The sequence below is a fragment of the Phocoena phocoena genome, chromosome 4 (assembly GCF_963924675.1).
Source record: "Phocoena phocoena chromosome 4, mPhoPho1.1, whole genome shotgun sequence".
In the NCBI taxonomy this organism is placed as follows: domain Eukaryota; kingdom Metazoa; phylum Chordata; class Mammalia; order Artiodactyla; family Phocoenidae; genus Phocoena; species Phocoena phocoena.
In genome coordinates this window covers 68,723,325-68,741,152 of record NC_089222.1, presented here as the reverse complement: position 1 = coordinate 68,741,152, position 17,828 = coordinate 68,723,325, and the positions used below count along the sequence as shown (strand labels likewise).

The window sequence follows — 17,828 nt, the reverse complement described above, 5'->3', positions numbered from 1 at the left end:
AAATTAGAGGTATACTTTTATTTAAAATCATTCAGCATTTCTAACTTTTTAAAAAACCTGTTAGAATATACTGGCCTTTGTAAAATGTTAAGCTTATCTCAAACGTGTGATCTGATAGAAAGGAAGAAACAGACACAAGGAAAGGGGGGATTTGAGCAGCACTGGTTTGCCAGAAAACAAGGGTGAAGAAAAGGACATTAGCAAATGCCACAGGGAAACATTCTACTTACTATCAGTAAGTAATATAAAGAAGGATTCCATGCACTGTCTTCTGCACCTCATTTTTAGTAAAATTGAGTAAACCTCAGTCTTTATAAAAGTGTTTTGTTTAAACTCAGTCTTTATGAAAAAATTAGAGGCAGATTAATGCAAATTAGCTAAACCTTCTAAAAATCTAAACGTGAGTAAACAAAATGTTTAAAGCTGTGGTACTTAGAGCGCTAATCCACCATGCACCTACACTTTTTTGACACTAAGTTTTTAAAGCTTACCTGGGAAAATATTTTAATACCATAAACTGTACTTATAGTCTACATCTTACAATGTAGATTTATTCCTAGAGTCTGTCTATTACATCAAAGCATTGGACATTTAAATGTCCAAAGATGCCAACATAGAGCTGTACCATGACTCTTGTACATGACCCAAAGCTAAGGATCTTCTCTGCCTTTAAGTGTAGCATCACCTATATTCATCTGAAATACCTACTTCCCCCAGGCAGACTGTCTCGGTCAAAGATGCACAGCTTGTATCCAAATTCATTCTCCAAGACTCCACGGAGGGTCAGTAATACAAATTCTTCTTCTTCAGCATTCCTTGCATAGGATACATAAATATCATATTCCTTCCCATCTAGCAAAAATTAAAAAACAGAAAACACAGATCCAATATAAATTAGGAATGTTCCTCAATAGTATTGCATTTTTTTCTGAAATCGAACTTTTGAATATTTGACATTTTCATTTTTTACTTATATAAATTAGCTGACAGATTTCAGTATGATTTTCCACCTGTGACAGGTCTCCGGGCAAAATGACTATTTTAAGGTGTAATTGAAAATTTCATCTGATGTGTCTTCTCCTCTCATATCACTGAGTTCAGATTTTGTAGTGGAGAATGAGTGAGGTTTGACTCATTCAACTATGAATTAACAGAATCAGGAAGCAAATACTCAGTCATATGTGCTGGCAATAATAGTATGCAGAAAATTTCTAGTTCCTGTCCTAGTATGTCACTCACTAATATGTTAGAATTATAAATTGAGCAAAACCTTGAGAAACTGTCTAAATTATGTACACCTGAAAATATCTACAATTAAGAATATACCTAGATTCAATGAATCAATCTTTCTCAAAATTGCCTAATTATAAAAATCACCTCTCATTAAAAATACAGGGTCTGTGTCTCTTCCACAAACCCTCTCAATGAGAATCTTTATGGGATGGGTCTAAGAATCTATAGGTTAAATGTTTCATTCTTGTCACCAGGCACATATGCACTAGAACAGTGCTCCTTAAACTTTAATGTGTATATATGAATCATTTCGGGATACTGTTGAAATATAGCTTCTGCTTCAGAGTAGGCTTTAGATTCTCCTTTTAGTAAGCTCCCATGTGATGCTTCTGGTACATGGATCACCTGTAGTTACAAAGAGTGTGGACATGCAGGGTCCAGTACAGTAGCCACAAGCTACAAGTGGTTATTGAGCCCTTGAAATGCAGTTGGTCTGAATTGAGATATGCTATATGTGTAAAATACAATACATACTGAATTTTGAAGATTTTTAGTACCAAAAATAAGACTAAAATATCTCTATTAACTTAATATTAATTATAAGCTAAAATGATAGTATTTGGAAGATATTAAATTAGATAAGATATATTATTAAAATTATTTTCACTTTTTCTTTTACTTTTCCTTATGTGACCACTAGAAAAATATTAAATTATGTATGTGGCTTGCATTATATTTCTATTTGAATAGTGCTGATCTAAACTAAATCACATATTGACCCAAAAAAGCAGAATAATATGCATTAGGAAGATTTTCAATAGCAAGGGCTGAAACAAAAGGTAGTCTAATTACATCTTCCAATTAACCTAGGTTTTATCAAGCCAACATGTTTTCTAAAGATGACAGTAGGGAGATTTACAACAAACTTTCATTACTCACCTAAAATGGTTTCATCCGTTCCAAAATGAGCCCGGTAAAATAGGACCATCTCTAGCCAGTAAACATGGTAAACAACAATGAGAATCACCACCAGTAGGACTGTGGCTCCAAAACCACACGCCAGTTCCACTGTGTATCTTGGAGCTAGCATTGGAATGAACAACAAAGAAACAAACTGATTTGTGCGTGGTCACTGCGGTGACCCATCATCCTGTAAATAGCTGTTTACACCAAGCAGCTGAGCCATGAACCTGACTTACGTGTGTGAACAAGATAACATGGTAGAGGTTAAGCACTATGTTTTAATACTAGACCGTGGCATATTTATCTCTTTGTTTCCAGAAACTGGCATAGAAGGTGTTTTTTAACTATTAGATGATTTGAATAGAATTTGATGATATACAAATTAAAACAGCATCTTATCATTGAGAAGAATTTAAAAGGTCATCCAATTAAACTCACAAACTGAATCTCCTCAAAACTATTTTTGAAAAGTAACTCCATCCTCTGTTTGTGCATCTCTTACCTGGACCAGCCCATGATATTGGTAGAATTTTAATTGCCGGAGCAGTTGAATTGAGAAAACATTTTAATGTGTTTATAACAGTCTTAATTTCCTCCTCTTGTCCAGTGCCATATGGAAGAAATTTAATTCCTTTTTCTTTATATTTGACAATAGGCCTCAAAAATCTTATTATCATTGAGCAGAAAATGAGGGCATCCACCAAATGCTGAGTATGCTTGGCCCTGAAATTATCTATCAGGTCTACATTACTAGGATACACATTCCACAAGCCTGCTTCTCCACCCTTTCTCACTCCCCATTAAACTATACATTTACAGTCCTCTAGGTAGAGACTATGTCTTCTTCATCCATCTTATCCCGAGAATTTCTAGGATCTGAATAAGCATCTCTTGATATAACACTACACACTTTTGGGATATTTAAAATAAATCTAGTACTATATATACTATGTATTAGTAACTTCATTTGGCTGTTTTATTAGCTTGTGAAAATGAAACTAAAGAGTTTGAGATGGAATAAAATATTTACTGGATCTGAAGCAGAAGTGGCTTAAATTATGTATTAGTTGATTTGACAATTACTTACTGATATCTACTATTTGCTGGAAGCTGTCGAGGTTATAATGGTAGATAAGACAGGAAGGGTCTCTGCCCTCTTAGGGCTAATAGTCTAATGCAGGAAAGTAAATGTGGAAATAAATAAATAAGATAGTTACTTTTAGACAGTGATCAGTGTTATAAAAAAAATAAACCAGGATAATGTGATGGAGTGACCTAGGGGAGGGGTTGGGGCAGGAGAGGTATATCTGGTATGGTGGTGAGAAAAGGCCCCTTTGAGCACCTGAACATCATAGGTGTTAAGTGTTTGCCAGGACTAGGCATAGAAAAACTTTCTTCAAAGCTGGGATTGTTATCAAGCCTTCCTGACTCCAAAGTTCAGAGATCTTTGCACAACACTACAATGAAGTTCAATTATTGATCATACACTATTGGAAAAATCTCTTTTAAAACAGGTAGCTATTCTAAGGGGAAAATGTTGAGCAGCCTGGAGTGGAGTCTGAAGTTCTCTTATTAAAGGGAATAATCATTAAGTTTTGAGTTCATTATCCTACATTCTGGCTACTAATTCTGATGCAGATACAGCCTAGGACTCAGCAGTGCAGAATTATTAGGTACTCTTGTACTCATCCCATGAACAATGGTGCTTTAAAATAAGAAAATTCCCATGATAAAATGCCAGAAGCTGTGTCAGTGCAGTGGATGAGAATTTACTAAGATCAATCTGAGTAGCTAGCATGAATATTGCTGTGTCCTTGGTATTTCTGAGTACATGTTAACAACATACTGGGTTAATTCCCACTGTCATCTTCATTATTTGCTCAGTTATTTTGGCTCCCTCTGGGTGGACATTTCACAATAAGGAAAAATAAAAGAGGTCAGTGGATGCACTAACCTGAAATGGATTTTTTTTTTTAATATCAATAGTTACCTTGCTTAGTGATCAAGAGATAAATTATACTCATGGCTTTCCCTCTGCCACATTCATTTTACTACTGCCTATTTTATTTCTAGTAGAGCTTTTTAATTTTGTGTCATACAATTATATGTGTCATATTTACAGATTGCATTTTGTTGGACCATCTTGATGATATCAAGAAGTTCCTAATGTTATTTAACTAATGGAACTCTTAAGACAAATAATTCACAAGTCTGAATTCCTAAATGGTTTGAATCACATTCAGGAAGTGCTCTAAAAAGCTTTCATATACAGCTTTGCCGGCTTGTAGGGAAAGTATGACCCTTAGCTCACATTTTCTGTCTGCCCCACATTGATCCTCTGAGCAATCCCAGACCAAAGGGTTTCCAATCAAAAGAGGTGATGTAATTTGACCAAATTGGACTCTTAAACTGCTTCTGTCTTTGATCTCACTGATAATCAGATTCAGGAGGGAGTAAAATTTAGCGATTTGCTCTGCTGTTACTCTCTGAATCAGAATTCCCTCCATCCCTTTTGCAATTCTATAGTAATGGCAGGCTCCAGAGCCCAGATTTCCAGCTAACCACCTGATTTGTTTGGCTATCATAGTGTGTTAAAATTTGTGCATTTTGGACTTCAGCTTCTGATCTTAGAGAAGTGATTGGGGTAGCCTTCTCTCCATAATATCTAAAATAACAACTTTTCAAACTTGGACAACTGGTTGTGTACGAGTGTGATATGTGAGAGATAGGATACAAAAAGGTAAGCCCATGATCTCCCTGGCTTTTTGCCTAATGGCACCTTGGGGACTGTGACACAGACACACAGTATTTACACTGAGCGAGGAAATCAAAAGTAGAGTTCATGACTACTGCATTTGTAGACCTGGGTACTGGAGAGAAGAAAACTATGTAGACAAAGAGCTCTAGAAATCCACAAGTCTTTGGAAAAATACAAAGGGTGACACTTCTCAGAGTCAGGCAAGGAAGAGCTACCAGTGAAAGAAAAACCACCAGGGAAGAAATGACTGCTAAAGAGTTGGGAACTGAACAACTTAGGAGCACATACAAGGCTGAGAGACATTTGAGTTAAGACCACCCAGACTGAAGAAACTTTATTTAGCTCCCCAAGTATTAAGTAGAGACCCCAAATAGTATATGCCTTAGAAATAGGTCCAATCTAGCCTTAGAGAGAAGCCTAGTTTGGACCTACTCTAGAAAGATAAGCTAGATGCTTCAAATAAGCAAGATGTTATGCAAGTAAATTAACTACCTTTTAGAACAAAAATTAACAGGCATTTATAAAATTCAGACAGTCAATAGTGTACCATCTATAATGTCCAGTATAGGATTAAATTTAAAAAAAACAACTAGACAGAAAGAAAGCCAAAAAAAAGGACCCATAATCAGAAGAAAGATAGCCAATAAAAATGGCTATCATGTGGAATTAGGAGATAAATACTTTAAAATGAGTATTATAAATATATCTGTTGAATTTTTAAAAAGACCATGAACATTATAAGAGCAAATAGGAAATATCAGTACAGACATTTTGATGGAGAAATATAAATTCAAAAACTGAAAAAGAAAATCCTGAAATTAAAAACACTGCAGATTAGATATCAAGAAAGAAATAGTCAGCAGAAACTATCCTAAGTGAAATACAGAGTGAAAAAAGGATGGAAAAAAAATAACGAGAACCTCAGTGACGTGTGGGACAACGCTGAGGGGTCTATCCTAAATATAACAAGTACTAGAAGAAAAGGAAAGGATGAATAAATGAAAGAATGAGCAAAACATACTTGAAGAAATAATGGCTGGTTTTTTCAAATTAAATAAAAAATATACTCACAGAACTAAGAAGTATAAAGAACCTTAAAGAAGATATATACAAATAAAACTACAGCAAAGTGTATCATGATGTAAGTTTTGAAAAACAATGAAGAGAAAATCTTAAAACCTGTCAAAGAAAAAGAGAGGGGGTGTACATAAAGGGAAACATGACTAAAAATTAACAAGAAAACCCTGCCTGATTCATATTAGAAATAATATTAGCCATAAGACAATGGAATTGCACCTTCAAAGGGCTGAAATAAGAAAAAGAAAAAGAACACTTCCAACCTAAAGTTATATATGCAGTGAAAGGCACCAGAGCAACATAATGAGGAAATAAAAATCTTTCCAACAAGTTGTGCTGGAACTGGATATCCATATAACACAAGATTAAACTTCAATTCCTACCTCACAAAATACATTAAAAATAATAATAATTGGAGATGGATCATAGACCCCCCCCCCCAAAAAAAAGATGAAGCTTGATGACTTGGGGGTATTTCTTAGAACACAGAACACAATACCATTAAAGAAAACATTAATAAATTACACCTCATCAAGAGTAATAACCTTTGTTTACTAAAATATACCACTGAAGAAAGGAACTGGCAAGACACAGACTGGGAGAAGGTATTTGCAAAGCATCTATCTGACAAAGAACTGGTATCCAGGATAGAAAAAAGAACTGCTAAGATTCAATAATGAAAACACAAACAACTCACTTATAAAATGAACAAAATATTTGAATAGTCATATCACAAAAGAAGATACCAATGACTAATAAGCACATGAAAATGTACACAGTATCTTAGTCATCAGTGACATGAAAAATACAAACTACAGTGAGCTACCACCATGAACTCACCAAAATGGCTAAAACTAAGATTAACAACACCAAATGGCAAAGATGTGAATACACTGTCGGTGAGAGTGCAGAATGATACTACCACTTGGGAAGAAAGGTCTGACAGTTTCTGATAAAACTAAGCCAGTAATTCCACAGTAGATATTCAGATCAGAGAAGTAAAAATAAAAGTCCATAAAGAGACTTGGATAAGAATATTAACAGGAGCTCTATTCAAAACTGTGAACAACCCAAATGTCCTCCACCCAGAGAATGAATAAATAAAGTGTGATATATTCTTTTAAAAAAACACTCCTTGGCAAACAGAAGGAGCTAATGACTGATACAACGGCATGAATATTAATAATATTTTCTGAATGAAAGAAGCTTTATACAAGAGTGCATTCTGTATAGGTCTAGGTACACTGAGTTCTAAAAGAGGAAAAAATAATCTATTCTGATAAGGAAAATCAGAACATTGCCTTGTCAGTGGTGGGGGAGGTAGGAGTAGCAGGGGGAGGTAGGAGTAGCAGGAGAAGGAATGAAAGGTTATTATCTATGGTGATAACATTCTATATCTTGATTTTAGGTTACACACATACATATATATGCATTTCTTAAAAACTGTCAAATTATACACTTGTGTTTTGCAATTTGTCACTCTATACAAGTTTTACCTCAAAAATAAAATCAAGAGAACTGTAAATAAATATTAAAATTTGGATAATATAAGATGCTTAAAGGTTTAGGTGATAACTTTTACTCATGTCTGTAACTACATTAAAGGCATCAAAAATAAGATGCATTAATGTATGCATACAGGAATGGATAGATGGATAGATATGTGATAAAGCAAAGACAGCAAAATGATAGACTCTAGGTAGGATATATGATTGTTCATTGTATAATTCTTTCAAATCTTCCAAGTATTTGAAAACTTTGTTAATAAAGTGTTGAAATATAAAAATTAAGATGAAATAAGATACTTTCAGATTAAAACAAAGCTGAGAGAATTTGTCACCAGCAGATGTGCACCACCAGAAATACTAAACAGTTTTTCAGACTAAAATGTTACCAAGAATGAATAGTGCCAGAAATGGAAAATATGTAAATAAATATAAAAATCTTTTTTCTCAGTTCTTAATGTATTTAAAGGATACTTATTTAAAGCAAAAAATAATAGCAATGTATTGTGGCATTTATAATAAATGCAGAACTGAAATGTATTATAACAATAAAACAAAAGACAGGAGAGAAGTAATGGAAGTATGCCACTTTAAGGTTCTTATAAAATATGTAAAGTGATTAATTCAAGGCAGATTGTGATAAGTTCAAGATAAATATTGTAAACACTATAGAAAAAACAAAACAAAACAAAAAAACATGGAGGTAAAGCCAGTAGGCCAAAGAGGTGATAAAATAGAATACTAAGAAATTATCAATTAATCCACAAGAAGGCAGGGAAGGAGAAAAAAGCAAACAATAGATGTAAATGTAGACAACAAATAGTAAGATGGTAGACTTGAAGCCAATAATACTAATAATTACATTAAAGACAAATGGATTAAACATATAAATTAAAAGGCAGAAATTATCATATAGTATTAAAACCAAAACCCAATGATATGCTGTCTATAAGAAATGTACATTAAATATGAAGACATTGATAGATAAAACAAAAGAATGAAAAAAGATACACAATACAAATGCTAACTATAAGAAATCTGGAGTGGCTAAATTAATATCAGACAAAGAATATTAACCAAAAAGACATGTCATAATTTAAAAGAGTCCATTCATCGAAAAGACATAACAATCCTGAATGTGTATGTATCTAAAAACACAATTCCAAAATAATGTGAAACAAATGGCAGAACTGAATGGAGAATTAGAAAAAAACATAATTCTATGTAAAAATTTAAACACCGCTTTCTCTCAAAAGATGAAATATTAGCAGATTTTAAAAAATCAATAAACATATATAAGACTTGAACATCACTGACATCAATTGACTTAACTGACATTTATAGAACACCAAAGCTGCAGAATATACATCCTTTTTAAGTGCATGTGAAACATTCACCAAAATAGACAATCTGCTGGGAATTAAAAAAATAAAAGAAGCACCGATAAACTTAAAAGAAATGAAATGATGCAGACTATATTTTTTTGGCCATGAAGGAATTAAATTAGAAATTAGAATCAAATGTGTCACACTGTGCTAAGTACGTGTTACTTGCTCCCTCCAGTCTCACAGATACACTGAGAGTTGGGATCAAAAGAAAGAAAAATGGAAGCCTTGAACCAGTTCATATACACAGTCTGCACCAGAGCCTGAACTTGAACTGAGGTCTGTCTAACACCAAATCCCATGTTCCTTCCACTTCACTGTACAGTCTTCCCAGGTAGTTCTAAGTCAGAGGTACCCTTTCCCTGCCTTTTAATATCCATTGCTGATTTTTAAAAAATTACCTAACTTAAATGACAATATGAAATATCAAAAATTATCAAGATTGAGAGAAAATAGTCAGTTCTAAAATTCAAATACATTTTAATACATAATGTAATAAAAAATGTTATCTAGAAACTTCCCAAATATGTAAATTAAGTAACACATTTCTAAATAAACCATGGGTCAAAAATAATTAAAAGGATAATGAAAATATTTTGAACTGAATGATAAGGAAACTTCAAGATTTCATCATTTGTTTGTTTCAGCTAAAGTGGTCTTATGAGGGAAATTTATAGCTCTGAATGTTTATATTGGAAAAAAGGATTATTTAAAATCAATGATGTGCTTTTATCTTCAGTTGAGAGAAAAGAAGGGCATATTAAATGCAAAGTAAGCATAAAGAAAAATCAGAGTAAAATGAATAAAATAAAAAATAGAGAAAAATAAATGAAAACACCTTTGTTCATTGAAAAAAATCAGTAAAATTGGAAAACCTCTTTCTTGAGTCATGAGCAAATTGACAGAAAACATAAATTGTTAATATCAGGAATGACAGAGGGAGAATCACTACAAATCCTGCAGGCATTAAAAAGATAAAGAAATAACATAAAATAATTATGCCAAAAATGTGACAACTTAGATGAAACAGAAAAATTTCTCTGAAAGACAAATTCCCAAAATTGTCACATGAAGAAACAATATCCAGATAATTATTAAAGAAACTGAATTCATAATTTACAGCTTTCCCATAAAGAAAACACAGGCCCAGATAGTTTCATGGGTGTTCCCTTCAAATATTCGAGTAAGAAGTAATATCAATTTTACACATAAGTTTTCAGATAATAGCAAAGGAGGAGCCATCAACCGACTCATATCATGAGGCCAACATGACATTTTTACTAGTCAATGGCATTACAAGAAAAGAAAATCACAGACCAATATCCCTCATGAACAAATATATGAGCAAAATCCCTAACATAAACAAAAATCTTCTAAAAATATTAGCAAATAAATACAGGTATATATAAAAAAGGATAATACATCATGATGATGTTGGGGTTTATCTCAGAAATGAAAGGTTGGATCAACATTTTGAAATCAATCAATGTAAAGTATAACATTAGCGGAATTAAAAAGAAAGATTATATGACCTTCTCAACGGATAAGAAAAGAATTTGACAAATTTCAATAGACATTCATTATAAAAACAATACAAAATGAAACAAAACTCTCAGCAAACCAAAGACAGAAGATTAATCCCTCATGTACATAAAGGTTATCTACAAAAACCTACAAATGACATCATACGTATCATGAAAACTGAATATTTGCCTTGTAAGATAGGGAACAATGCAAAGATGGCTGTTCTCAATTTCTGCTGATTATGCTACTGGAGGTCCAAAAGAGTGAAATAGTCAGGAAAAAGAAATCAAAAGTATGAAGTGTAGAAAAGAAGGAGTGAAAGTTGTTTATTTGTGGGTGACATGATCAAGTGTGTAGAAAATGCTAAGATGCCAAAAAAACAAAACAAACAGAAACCCTATTTTTTGGTGAATTTAGAAAAGTCAAAGGGCCATAAAAAAATTAACTTCATGTTTATTTTTTTATCAATGAGCAATTTGAAAATGAAAAAGTTTAAATATCATTATAATAGCATCAACAACAAAATAGTGATAAATTTAACTATATGTGTACAAGACCTGTACACTCGAAACTAAAAAAAAAAAAAAAGCATTGCTGAGAAAATTCAATTAGTCCTAAATAAATTGAGAGCTATATCATGTTAATGGGTTAAAAAACTCAATATTGGTAAAACTTCAGTTCTCCCCAAATCAATTTATAAGTTAATGCAATCCCAATCAAATTGCAGGAGACTTTATGTAGAAGTTGACAAGCTGATATTAAAATCCATATGAAAAAATATTTGGTCCCTAAAATAGTCGAATCAATCTTGGAAAAGAAAAAAATGGAGGGAAGGACATAAAGTATATGATTTCTTGACTTACTTTAAAGCTGTTAATCAAGACAAAGTAGTATCGGACTAAGGATACATAAACAGATTAATAGGACACAATAGGGAATGCAGGAATAGACCCACACTCATAGAGCCATTTATTTATTTTTGGCCAAGTTGTCAAAACAATTCAATACAAAAAGGAGGGATCTTTCAATATGAGGCTAGAACAACTGGTTTCTGTATGGGAAAACAAAAAAAAAGAAATTTATCATAAGCCTACGTATAGAAGAAAAGTCTTTATAAATCAAACATTGTTAATATGGGATTTAGAAAGTACTAACTATAATAGAAGAAATGTATTAAATGGACTTCATGAAATTTTAAAAAATTCTGCTCATCAAAAGAAAAAATTCACAAACTGCATAAAAATATTTACATATTAAATATTTACTATATAAATATATATTAAATATATCTATATATAGAAAAGATATATAGATATAATCACTAACAACCCAATAACAAATGGACACCTCACAAAAAGAAGAACTATTATATAATGGTAAATAAGTCCACGAAAAAGTGTTCATGGTAATGTAATACACATATCATTAGTATCTGAGAAATGCAAATTAAAAACAATGTGATACCTGTACCTATCTACTAGTATGGCCAAAATTTAGAAGTTTGACAACTCTAGGTGAGGAAGTAGAGCACCTGGAATTTATATACACAGCTAATGGAAATGTAAAATGGTACAACCTCTTTGGCAACAGGTTTGGCAGGTTCTCATAAAGTTCAGCTTACACCGTGCCTGAGTCCCTACAACTCTGCTATTATAAAACTTATGTTTATCGTTTTGACATTAGCTGCCTTTCCTTTAATACTTTGCTTTAACTGACTAGATGAATTTGTGCAGCTGTCAAAAGACCTACCCCTGTTAACGCTTCTCATTCTAGGCTCTAGCCTCTTCCTGTCATCTTGGCGACGTACATAGAATGCTTTGTCAATGAATTCAGAATTCAGAGAAAGACCCCTACATATAGTGTATGAATGTGAACATAGATATCACCTATGAATTTCAGCATTAGCTGGCCCAGAATAGAATCCAAGTAAACAACACCTCTGTTACCACTGGATGTACACAGATCTAACTGGGTTATATGTAATATTAATGCAATTTCAGCACAGATCATCTGGTCCAGTAGCTGCATTTGTCACTCCATATTCCTGATGCCATTCGTATTAAACCACTGAGAACACAGCCTTCTGTGAAAGGAGAGTTACTCAAGCAACTCTGGTGGACAGACTTCCACATCACTCCTAGATTAAACATTATTTTAATTGATTGTTTTGATTCTATCCATCTGACAATGTTATTATGTTTTCCTCCATAATGTTGCCCAAAACACATGCCTCAGAAGATGAATCCCACAAAATGCTCCATACTTAAAGAATCTGGAATCAAATATATTTGAAAAAATCCTGCCTACTATATTCCAACCCCTTGCAGATATTCACATCAAATACTAATATATTAAAGAACCTAAGGGGCCCTGAACTAAACTAACTTGATTGATTTTGCTTACCCCAGACTTTAATGATACTTGAGTATAAAAGACTTTGTCAAATAATACCTGTGAAAATCGTGTGGAAGTAATAATAATGAGCTAACATGCACTGAGCATTTAATATGTTTATACATATATATGCCAGTAACTGTGCCGAGTACTTTAAAACAACCTTATGAGGGAGTGGTATTCTTTTGCCTACTTTAAATAGAAAGAAATTGAAGCTCAGAGAGGTTAAAGTGACTTTTCCAAAGTCACAGAATTAGATTACATAGAAACTAGTATTCCAACACAGGCTATCTGTGCCTGGAGTAAAAATAATGAATGGCAGTACTATAAAGAGTCTTAGTAGTGTTCTTAGGAACTAACTTTGGGAAACACTGCCTTAGGTCAAGGGGTTCAGTCTTTTCTCTTTACACTAGCTTCTGAGGAGCAGAAGCAATTAACTATTCAGAACAAATCCACTAAGTCTTCTTAAGAGGCATATACACTTCAGTCCTTTGCTCTTAACTTTCTAAATTGTAATAAAATGTTAAAGTGAAGTCTGTTTTCTCATCAGCTTTAAAAAAGGTTTAACTCCCACTGAAAAATGCAGCAGTTATAAATGAACATTTTTTATATAAACATTATAGGCTCTGACACTGGGATCCAGAATAACCCTGAATGGCTTAACTTCATGTGTGATGAATCATCATCATTATTATCCAGATCACTGAAAAACATTCATGAGAGAATTAATTATCTGGGGTTCTTTGTTAGGTGAGAGACCCACAGAGAATCTTAGACACAAAATGTTTCAGGAGCAACAGCTCACACAAGAAAGCTTTATCATTTTTATTTATTGTAGGAAAATATAGTAATATCGACATAGAAATCATTTTACAGCCTTTTAAGTCATAGTTTAATTAATTTTCATTTTAGCAATTGTGGCTAGTGGTATATTATAAACCTGTTTGAATATTGGCACATAGTGTTTAAAATTATCATTTTAAAATTATATTTTTTGAGAATATTTTATATCTTAACTACTTGAATACAATTAGATGGTTGCTATTTATAATGTTTCATTATTATAGATAATGCTTCTAAGAATATAGATGGGGACATAATTCTCTTTCTGTTAAGTTAGTTGTTCAGGAAAAATTCCAAAAGTATTAAGTCATATGGTACGACCATTTTTCGTAACGCCTAAACTGCCATCAATGATTTCTAAAAGGGTCTTTACAATTCACCAACAATAAATGACTCTACCAGTTTTATTAAATCTTTGGTAGCTTTAAATATTTTCTTTATTTTTCATTACTGTATAGATATAAAACTATGCTTCATTATCATAATCATATGGAATTTTAAAGTCACATTTGGGCATTAAGATACTAAAACTATAAGAAATATAATATTTTGAGTATCTTTATATAAATGGAAACTTTCTCTCAAGATTTTTTCATTCAACTTTAATTCATTACTATGTGTCAGATATGCTAAGTGCTGGAGCTCTCTCGTTCTCAGTTTCTCCTTTTTTCTTATTCACCTCAGTGTTGCATTTGGAGTTCACAGATTCATCTGCTGAGTGCATCCATTACCTTTCTGTTTCACCTTGGCTGGTTTGTCAACCTCCCCTTTGGCATTTCTGGCATGACAGACATAGTTACGCTTGAGATCCTCAGCAGTAACTTTCTTGATGCTCAGAAGCTGAGTCCTTGTCTCGTCTTCTGTTATACTCAGAGTTACACTAGAAGTAGGGGAAAGAAAATCAAACCATTAGCGAGACTCAGGGGCCAGAGCTCCTAGGTGAGGATGTCGATAAGCTGAGTTGCCTGTGATCCAAAAGGAGTTACAAAAGGAGACTAGCTTCTAGATTCCAATACCATTCTTTACCATCTATACTACACACAATCCCAATATGTAGATCAACTCCCAGAGTTAGCATCATACTAAAGATCTGTCTTCAAAGGGAAACGTCTTCTATCCTCAAACATCTGAGGTAGGATGCAGCATCGTTTTAGAGAGAAGCTTCTGAGGCCCGACCCCTTTGGAGTTTGATCCAGGCTTTGCCACTTATTGCTTATATACTTTGGGCATGGTAACTAATCTTTCCACATCTTAGTTCCTCCTTTGAAAAGGAGGAAAGTGGCAATGTCTACATATTGCACTGCATGTATTAACTTACTCTAGAATTCTGAGGATTGAGTATGTTAATGCATAAGTGTTAGAACAATGTTTAATTAGGCTATTATTATTATTATCCCACAGTGATAGTTGATACATTTCAGAGATTCCCAAAACTTGGATTTTGAACACAGATAGAACATTTTGGTCAAACCTCATGGTTATATCCTAAAAAGAATAAACTTCTCAGAGCAAGTAAACATCGTGAAAATAAATATATCCAATTCTCAGCAAGTTAGAGATCAAGTGCTTTGGGTCTAAGATCAAGATTTAAGATCCCTTTGAACTACTTTGCTCAAAAGGAGAAAAAAAAATTCTCTCTCCTACAGTTGACTGACATCTGGGTTCTTCTGATGCAGTTTACTGTAGGTCATGAGAATTTGGTTAAGGACTGTGATGGATTTAACCTAAGCTTAACTGCACTGCTGAACAATGAACAATGACTTGTGTTTCAAGAGCAACGAGGAAGAACAACATGACTTTCATTACTATTCATTCATTATTATTGTGAGGGTTGGAAGCACAATGTCCAGAATTCCTGAAATAATAACTCTCCTTCTGTGCCTCCAGCCACATCTTTCATCAATTCCTTCAGCAAAAACTGCTCCAATTTCAGGAAACTCCTTCTGTATCTTTTTTTTTTTTTGCGGTACACGGGCCTCTCAGCACCGTGGCCTCTCCCATTGCGGAGCACAGGCTCCGGACGCGCAGGCTCAGCGGCCATGGCTCACGGGCCCAGCCGCTCCGCGGCATGTGGGATCTTCCCGGACCGGGGCACGAACCCGTGTCCCCTGCATCGGCAGGCTGACTCTCAACCACTGCGCCACCAGGGAAGCCCCCTTCTGTATCTTTAAATATGTTCTGCTTCTTGAAACCTCCACACCTTCGCACATGATGTTCTTTTTACCAGGAACATACTTTTGATTTCTTTATCTAGTTTATTTCTACTCATCCTTCAAATCTTTATTTAGTCTCTGTATCGTCTGAGAAGCATTACCGAATCCCCTAAAGCTGACTGGAATCCCCAACTAAATCTTTCTTTAACATTCCATACTTCCCATTCACTGCGTTTATCACATTATACTGGCATTTCTGTTCTATGATTGTTACTCCTATAAAATCTACTCAGTTAGGGACTAAGTATCTTGCAGAGTACCTGATGACATTTTATAATTTCTGCATAAAGTCTAAGTTTACTAGTAGGGGATAAATGTCTTTTAAATTCTAGAAGTTCAAATAGCCTAAGATATATCCACACACAGATGATAGATAAGGCATAAGTTTTCAGAACTACTTTGTCATGTAATTAGTCAGCTGCTCATTTTAATTAATTGTTGCAGTTCTCCTTGCCAACTCAAGCCACTTCAAAAAAAGTCATGTTTATTTATGAATAAAATGACCCAGCTTGTTACTTTGAGAATGAGCTATATTACCACAACATCCATTTAAAAAATAAAATTTAAAGAACATTATTTAGTCAATATTAAAAATTATGCTTAATTAAAAATGTGACTTGTATGCTATGAAAATTAAGAAAGAGGAGGAAAATAGGAAATATATGCTGACTATAAGACAAGAAACTAACACAGTTATCTGAGGCACAAAAACATAGGCCCAGACTCCAGACTTGAGAAAGAGAATAGGGCCACACTGGCAGGCTTTCATCTATCCACAACCCTATATCCTGGCCTTTTCTCATATAGGATATGCATTCCATCTACCTTCAAGTGGGTATCATAAAGATGTAATCATCAGGTAGCATCTGGGGCTTGGATTGCAAGTCCAATAATCCTGCTTTGGGGTGTAGCCACTAAAGACTTGAAAATCTTGCTGATATTTGTTAATGATAGGTGAAAATTAGAATTTTAATTTTCATTGATCAGCATACACTGGAAGGCATTAGGTTGAGGGACAAGGGTTAGTCACCCCCTTGCCTGTGTCAATGATACCTTTCATTAACAGCTACGTCAATAGTGGTGTCCTCTGGCTTTTTTCCATCAATGGTCCACCAAACCTCATTGCGAGAGTCCTTCAGGAAAGTAAAAAAGACTTTACAGGGGATGAGTAGCTCCTCTCCTGAAAAAACAAGTTAACTCATCAGTTTGTAACCTTCACATGGTTATACTGGTTCCATTCTGTGATTAATCAAAAGCCATAAAATTTATGTGTGCCTTCAACCCTACTTCTGACTGATTTTCAAGTGGGCCACCATAAGGTAACCTTTTTCCTTCACTGCATAAGAAACAAACCAAGAAAAGGACAGCAGCTTTATATAAAACTATTAGACTGCCCATCTTTTAATACAACCTATATATGTTCTAAAATGACAGTATTTATTCAAAAAGGCTCTGACAACATTCCTTTTTTTAGCCCTAAACCTCCACGGGCTACTCTTCTCCTTTGTTATTTCCCTCACAAACAACGGGTGATTGAGGTAAGGTTCTCCAGATCTTTGGACCTTGGCCCAGAAAAGATGGGGCAACGCCATCACTGAGAGGACTTGGCCAGGCAGGATGCATCTGGAAATGCTCAAGCTATCAGGATGCAGTCAATGAGTTTAAAGACAACTTTTAAATAGAAATGCTATGCTACCCTTCTGAGATGGAACATGAGGATGGGGGGATCTCTAGGCAAAACTGGTCATAATAATCATAACAACAACAGCAGCACACTCACTGAGAACTTTGAATAATTCACTGTGCTAAATATTTATTATATTTGGCTACTTATTAATAAGCTTATTTAGTTTTAACAAAATATTATGAAATAGTTTTTAAATTCATGTTTTATAGATATAGAAACTAAAGCTTAAAGATGTTACATGTCATT

At 33.9% G+C, this 17,828-nt stretch overlaps 1 protein-coding gene across 3 annotated transcripts in view; it reads right to left on the bottom strand.

Annotated features, from left to right (window-relative positions):
* Positions 1-17,828, bottom strand: part of IL1RAP (interleukin 1 receptor accessory protein) — a 134,745-nt gene that overhangs the window by 20,133 nt on the left and 96,784 nt on the right. For all 3 annotated transcript variants that reach the window (XM_065875963.1, XM_065875965.1, XM_065875962.1), the window contains 4 exons: positions 16,949-17,075; positions 14,414-14,562; positions 2,173-2,316; positions 709-852 (listed from right to left, as the gene is read on the bottom strand). In XM_065875963.1, the coding sequence (XP_065732035.1) occupies positions 709-852; positions 2,173-2,316; positions 14,414-14,562; positions 16,949-17,075 (564 nt within the window). The remainder of the gene's footprint in view (positions 1-708; positions 853-2,172; positions 2,317-14,413; positions 14,563-16,948; positions 17,076-17,828) is intronic.